Source organism: Bison bison, unplaced genomic scaffold, assembly GCF_000754665.1.
Source record: "Bison bison bison isolate TAMUID 2011002044 unplaced genomic scaffold, Bison_UMD1.0 scf7180017864141, whole genome shotgun sequence".
In the NCBI taxonomy this organism is placed as follows: domain Eukaryota; kingdom Metazoa; phylum Chordata; class Mammalia; order Artiodactyla; family Bovidae; genus Bison; species Bison bison.
In genome coordinates this window covers 5026074-5033802 of record NW_011494713.1, presented here as the reverse complement: position 1 = coordinate 5033802, position 7729 = coordinate 5026074, and the positions used below count along the sequence as shown (strand labels likewise).

General features: G+C 47.5%; 1 protein-coding gene across 2 annotated transcripts in view; it reads left to right on the top strand.

Annotated features, from left to right (window-relative positions):
* LOC104988715 (L-gulonolactone oxidase) overlaps positions 1-6729 on the top strand; it is a 26088-nt gene extending 19359 nt beyond the window's left edge. For both annotated transcript variants that reach the window (XM_010840139.1, XM_010840138.1), the window contains 4 exons: positions 1093-1242; positions 2070-2234; positions 5084-5174; positions 5949-6729. In XM_010840139.1, coding sequence (XP_010838441.1) covers positions 1093-1242; positions 2070-2234; positions 5084-5174; positions 5949-6077 — 535 coding nt within the window. In that variant the 3' untranslated portion in view covers positions 6078-6729. The remainder of the gene's footprint in view (positions 1-1092; positions 1243-2069; positions 2235-5083; positions 5175-5948) is intronic.
* Positions 6730-7729: the final 1000 nt, after the last annotated feature.

Genomic DNA, 7729 nt, shown 5'->3' with positions numbered 1-7729 from the left:
GGTGGTAAAGAACTCGCCTGCCAATGCAGTAGACACAGGTTCGATTCCTGGGTCAGGAAGATCCCCTGGAGGAGGAAATGGCAACCCCCTCCAGTATTCTTGCCTGAGAAATCCCATGGACAGAGGAGCCTGACGGGCTACAGTCCACAGGGTCACAGAGAGTTGGAAGCGACTTAGGACGCATGCACTGTTGGTGAGAATATAAACTGGTGTAGCCACTATGGAAAACAGTATGAGGTTTCTCAAACAGTTAAAAACAGAATTTCCCTTATGACCCAGCAATTCCACCTCTGACTATATGTCAGAAAGAACTGAAAGCACAATTTCAAAGAGACATTTGCACATCTGTGTTCACAACCAAAAAGTGAACATAACTATCCAACTGATGACTAAACAAAATGGGACATATAGCTATGCAATGGAAAACCAGACAGCCTTTAAAAAGGAAGGAAATTCTGACACAGGCTACAATGTGAGCGAATCTTGAAGACATGATGAAAACTGAAATAAGCCAGACACGTAAGAGGACAAATATTGAGGATTCCACTTATACGAGGCAGCCAGAGCAGTCAAATTCACAGAGACGGGAAGTATGGAAGGTTGTGGGAGAAGAATGGAGGTTGCCGGAGGCTGGAGGGAAAAATGGGGAGTTAATTTTTAATGGAGACAAGAGTTTCGGTTTTGCAAGATTCTGGAGATCCACTGCTCAGTGATGTGAATATACTTAACACTACGGAACTGCACACTTAAACAATGGTTAAGAGGCTAAATTTTATGTGTTTTTTTCCTTTTAAATCACGATTAAGATGAAACACTCTAACACTAAAAACAACCTAGTCATTAAAGAGGGAGAGAAGAATAAAACGTAGGCTAAAATCCATAACTGGAGCCCTGGGCAGCCACAGAGAGAGTGTTGCAGGGGGATCTTCAGGTTCCCTGGAGGGATTTCCAGGCTGCAGATTAGCACATGTGGCACAGGATGTAGAGAACGAAGCCCCGGTTTGTAAAGGACTCGGTCCACTGCCCACAACACAGCCAGTACTTAACCGCTGGATAATTTGATGATCATGACCCCTCTGCCCTGCCCCCCAGCACCTTCCTGCCAGGCCTTGTGGGCTGGATCAATCGCTTTTTCTTCTGGCTCCTGTTCAACGGGAAGAAGGAAAACTGCAACCTCAGCCATAAGATCTTCACCTACGAGTGCCGCTTCAAGCAGCATGTCCAGGACTGGGCCATCCCCAGGTAAGGGCCGAGTGGGCCACCCTGCGGGTGGGTCAGCAACATATAGCTCCCTTTGGGTCCTGCTCATAGCCTATGCACTGCCAACCAGGCTCCCCATCCTACCTGTTATTTCTGGGGGAAACGGAAAGTTCCAAATCCCCGTTCAGTGTCCTTGCACCATTGTGCCTCTCGGGAAACCAGCCAGGGGATCCACTCCACTCTCCCCATTGGCCCCTCTCCAGCCATGAGGCTGGGAGAGCAGGTTTAGATTTGAAACATAGGGCTTTGTGGCCAGCATCTGGTTCTTCTGAAAGACTGTACCCTGTGTTCAGTCCCTCCGTTAGCAGAGCCCACCTGGCAGGCTGGGGGCCTCTTCATGGGGAGGGACCCTCTTGAGACGGAGGCTAGGTCTGTACCCGACTCACTGCAGCTTCCTCTCTGAATTGCCCCTCTTTGTCTTTCTCCAGGAAAAGGGGGATCAGGGCTCAGGAGATCCCTCTGTCACAGTGTTCAGGGGCTGGGGCCACCAGACTCTCAGGGCTGGACTATTAGAAAACGTAGGAATCTTGGCATCAGAGTGGCTTGATCCTATCTGAAGAAGAGGAGGCCACGGCCTGGGACAGCTGTGGCCAGAAAAGAGACCTGAGGAGAGCCTCCAATTGGGTGGGGGTCCTGGGGGCTGGAGCAGGAGCAGGAGGTAGCTCTCTGCTTCTGTGAGAAGGACTTTAAGAGCAGAAGCCATGAGGAAGGGGCTTCCTGGGGGCCATGCTGAGCCTCATGGGACATCTCCGGAGGCCCCTTCCTCAGGTCTGGGTTCCATCCCCTCTCCCACCCTGGGCCGAGGGCAGAGAGAAGACCAAAGAGGCCCTGCTGGAGCTGAAGGCCATGCTGGAGGCGAACCCCAAGGTAGTGGCCCACTACCCCGTGGAGGTACGCTTCACTCGCGGGGACGACATCCTGCTGAGCCCCTGCTTCCAGCGCGACAGCTGCTACATGAACATCATCATGTACAGGTGAGTGGTTCGCTCGGGGCGGTGCGGGGCTGGGGAAGGCGGTAGTGAAGGGGCGGGGCTGCGGAAGCAGGTCCCTGCGCTTCGAAGGGCCCCTCCCTCCTTCCCCAGCTTTCAAGGCCAGTTCAAATGCCACCTTCTCCAGGGAGACTTCCCTGGTCCTAGCAGCAGAAAATAGTCTCTCTCCTTCCCGTTCCAGCAACTACCCTTTCTAGCTGTACTGTGTTAATGTGGTCATTAATGTTAATTAATATATAATATTATTGTTAATTAGAATTGTTTTATTTATATATAATAATTATAATTGTTAGTTATTATTGGAGATATTATTAATATGTACTATTAATTAATATGTAATACGTAATGGGCTCCTCTGGTGGTAAAGAATCCACCTGCCAATGCAGGAATCACAGGTTCAATTCCCTGCGTCCAGAAGATTCCCCTGGAGGAAGGCATGGTAACCCATTCCAGTATTCTTGCCTGGAAAATCCCAGGAGCCTGGTGGGCTATAGCCTATGGGATCACAAAGAGTCAGACACAACTGAGTGACTGAGAATACAGGCAAATAATAAATGCTGGAGAGGGTGTGGAGAAAAGGGAACCCTCTTACACTGTTGGTGGGAATGCAAACTAGTACAGCCACTATGGAGAACAGTGTGGAGATTCCTTAAAAAACTGGAAATAGAACTGCCTTATGATCCAGCAATCCCACTTCTGGGCATACACACTGAGGAAACCAGAAGGGAAAGAGACACGTGTACCCCAATATTCATCGCAGCACTGTTTATAATAGCCAGGACATGGAAGCAACCTAGATGTCCATCAGCAGATGAATGGATAAGAAAGCTGTGGTACATATACACAATGGAGTATTACTCAGCCATTAAAAAGAATACATTTGAATCAGTTCTAATGAGGTGGATGAAACTGGAGCCTATCATACAGAGTGAAGTAAGCCAGAAGGACAAACACCAATACAGTATACTAACGCATATATATGGAATTTAGAAAGATGGTAACGATAACCCTGTATACGAGACAGCAAAAGAGACACTGATGTATAGAACAGGCTTATGGACTCTGTGGGAGAGGGAGAGGGTGGCAAGATTTGGGAGAATGGCATTGAAACATGTGAAATGTCATGTATGAAACGAGATGCCAGTCCAGATTCAATGCACGATGCTGGATGCTTGGGACTGGTGCACTGGGATGACCCAGAGGGATGGTATGGGGAGGGAGGAGGGAGGAGGGTTCAGGATGGATTTTCTTTTAAAAATTTAGAAAAAAATAATTAATAAAATTTAAAAAAAAATGAAAAGAATAAAAAAGAAAAAAGAAAAAAAAAAGAATACAGGCAAATGTTAATATTAATGTTAATATGCAAAGCTACCCTTTGCAAAACTGATATTAAGGAATGACAAGTTTATGCTGTCTCATGTGCTGCCCTAGGCAATGATTCTGAGAGCCCGGAACATTGGGTTGAGAAGGACTGTGAGGCCAGGTTTCAGTTCAGCAGAAAACAGAGTTATGCCTGGACACGGCGCCCATCTAGCCAGCTCCGCCGGGCCATAGGCAGACACCTTACGCTCATACTTTGTTACTGTTTCCTGAGTTGGTTGGGCAATGACCTCCCATGTGAGGCTTAAGGACACACACAGTTTAAGAAACTCATCTTTTCTAAAACTCCTTGCTTAAGACACATCTATCTTCCTTCCCATCCACCACTGATACTAGTCCTTCCCTGACTTTGTAAAAGACAAACAGACCACCTCTCACCCAGCCTGAATCTTACTATGCTTTATTTCTCCCATCTGTAAAATACCCCCAAACTCAGGGGATCCCAAGGGACAATTTAAGAGGGCGCTACCCTGGAGTGGGGTCCGGAAGCCAGAAAAGAGAATTTCAGAAACCCACACTGAACAGAAGGCAGCTTATTTCACGCAGGGACAAACTTAGGGCCTGGCTCAGTCCTCAAGATGTCTGTCCATTTTGTCCCTGCCTGTGAATGCAAATTCAGAAGCAAGAAAATTCGCCTGGGGGCTGCATCATAACATTTGAGTTTTTGTGAGTTCTGATTCTTCTCTGTCAGTAAGTCTGACTTTGCAGCAAGGACTGACCAACTAGGTTATATTGGCTGTGATTTCCATACATCAAATGAGGTGATTCTGATAGAAATATTTATATATCTATTTATTTAAGATTTTTTGTATATATCTTTTAAATAATCTTTACATTAAATTTTTAAAATTTACATTTTAAACTATTTAGATTTAAAATTCAAATCTTTAAATAACTGTATGTGCTATGCTTAGTCACTAGTCATGTCCAACTCTTATAACCCTATGGACTGTAGCCCACCAGGCTCCTCTGTTCATAGGATTTTCCCTCTGTTCATGGGATTTTCCAGGCAAGAATACTGGAGTAGGTTGCCATTTCCTCCTCCAGGGAATCCTCCCAACCCATGTCTCCCACATCTCCTGCATTGGCAGGTGGATTCTTTACCACTAAGTCACCAGGGAAGCCCAAATAAGTGTGTGTGTATATATACACACACACAGAGGGAAAAAATGTATTAATTTAAAATTATTCACACTCATACACATGGGGTTGCAAGGAGTCGGGCATGACTGAATGACTGAACAACAACAAAAATACAGCAACTTTCAGTTGACAGTTAAAATATATGTAAGAGGTTGTAAACTTTTTCCAAATCCGTCTGAGCAAAAGCTGCAGGATGCTGAGTCACTGCCATCTGTGCTGTGTGGACAAGTGCTGGGCAAGATGCCTGATAACCATGGGTGAGACCACACAAGACAAGAGCATAGCCTCACCTCCTTCTGCCCCCTCCTCAGGCCCTATGGCAAGGACGTACCACGGCTGGACTACTGGCTGGCCTATGAGACCATCATGAAGAAGGTGGGAGGCAGGCCCCACTGGGCCAAGGTAAGACGCGTCTGTTGGAGCCTCACCATGGGTGGGAGCTGGGCAGCTACTGTGAGCCAGGGCTTCCACCAGAGGGCGCCTCTCTTCCCTATTGTCCTGCCTGCCCAGGGCTCCAACCTCCTGGGGAAACTGTGAGCTGAGCAAGTCAGAGGAAGGAGGACCTCCACCACCTCAACTAAACCAGCTTCTCTACATTCATGTTCCAGCAGCCCAGTGACTGTAGTTCCCTTCGAGTTTTTAGTGCTCACTTTTCATTTTATTTAATTCTCATAGAAACCCTATAAGCAGGCTAAGGCAATGAGTCCATTCAGCAGACAGGAAACTAGGGGTCTCTCAGAGATGATGGGACTTACTAATTAGCAGTAGAACTGGGGCCAGAGCCCCCTCCACTGCCCGATGGCAAATGGAACGGGAACTTTAATACTGCATTTTAACCGCTTCCTTCTCTGCTTTCCAAGAACTTCCTCCCTCCTGTTTGGGCTCTTCACATTATATGTATGTGCATGCATGTATGTGTGTGCATATGTGCACACACATAACACATGTGTTTGTGCATGAGCCTATATGCATGTATACATGTGCATACATGCAGACATGGGTGTGGTACACGCATGTTGGTTTATGAGTGTGTGCATGCATATACCTGCACGCATGTGCTCTGTGTGTGCCAAGGGATGGGGGATCACACATGCAGGCACACAGACACAGGTTTGCAGCCCCGCTGAAATGCCGGCTCCGGGAAACAAGGCCTGTTGTCTCCGGTTGCTTCCTCAGGCCCACAACTGTACCCGGAAGGACTTTGAGAAAATGTACCCGGCCTTCCAGAGGTTCTGTGCCATCCGAGAAAAGCTGGACCCCACGGGGATGTTCCTGAACGCCTATCTGGAGAAAGTGTTCTACTGAAGCACAAACAGAAAACAAGTCTAGCCCACCTCATCCCACCTCCAGGCCCACCTCCCACAGGGCTGAAGGCTCAGTGTCCCGCTGTCCTGATGGGGAACAGACATCTCCCCTGGGGCCCTCTGCCAGGACACCCACAGCTTCTCTGACCCACAGCAAGGAACCTGGGTCTGGGCATCCCCTACCTCCTTCATCCTCACAACACCCTAGGTAAGGAAGAGCACCAAATCCCTTTACCTCTCCAGCAGCATCCTCTTAGCCCAAGCCTGCAGTCACCACATCCTGTTCCCAGGACACAGAGAAGCCCCCAAACATTCTGTGTATCTAGGAGGTAAGGATTCGGCCATTCACAGGTTCCACCTGCTGGCTGGATGTCTGGAGCTCCAGGGGTCACCCTGCCTACCCTCATAAGGAGGAGTCCCACCAGCATACGTTTAGACATAGAGGTCGTGTGTGCTGTGCCCTGCTTCCTTTCACCCTCCAGGGTCTTTCAGATGCTCAGAGGCATGTGCCCTGCCCTGGGACTGTTCTCTTCAGGGGGTCCACTTGTCCACCTGACCTCCCATAGCCCAACCTGCAGCATGTCTATTCCAGGGATGTTTGGAAAGGGGGACTTTCCTTGCCTTCTTTTTAATAAAGGCCAAGCGTTCATTTAGTCTAGTCTCTGCTCCTTCCTCTCCATCTCCAAGGTAATCCTTTGGGAACAGAAGGCTCCTTGATTCCCCAGCTTCCCTCCAGAGTCTTGGACTTGCCTGGAAAATGCTCTTCATATTCCTTTTGCAGTTTCAAGTGGCCTCTGACCTCCCACATGTTGTGGCTAGTATTTCACAAAGCTTTTGTTGAATATCTACAAGGTGCCAAGTGCTTTGGGGGAAATTAAAAGAACCTTAAGACAGGCTCCTGGATCAAGAAATGTATATTCTAATCATATGTCTCATAAGAGGTTAATATGCAGAAGATACAAAGAACCCCTACAATTTATCAACACAAAAACAAACTAATCAAAAATGGGCAAAGGACTTGAATACACATTTCTCCAAAGAAAATATACGAATGGTCAATAAGCACATGAAAAGATGCTCCATATCACTCATCATTCAGTTCAGTTCAGTTCAGTCGCTCAGTCGTGTCTGACTCTTTGCGACCCCATGAATCGCAGCACGCCAGACCTCCCTGTCCATCACCAACTCCCGGAGTTCACTCAAACTCACATCCGTCGAGTCAGTGATGCCATCCAGCCATCTCATCCTCTGTCATCCCCTTCTCCTCCTGCCCCCAATCCCTCCCAGCATCAGAGTCTTTTCCAATGAGTCAACTCTTCGCATGAGGTGGCCAAAGTACTGGAGTTTCAGCTTTAGCATCGTTCCTTCCAAAGAACACCCAGGGCTGATATCCTTTAGAATGGACTGGTTGGATCTCCTTGCAGTCCAAGGGACTCTCAGGAGTCTTCTCCAACACCACAGTTCAAAAGCATCAATTCTTCGGCGCTCAGCTTTCTTCACAATTCAACTCTCACATCCATACACTAATCATTAGGGAAATGAAAATAAAATCACAATGAGATGTCCCTTTACATGCATTAGGATTACTATTTTCCAAAACAACAACAGAAAATAACAAGTGTTGTCAAGGACATGGAGAAATTGGAATCTGTG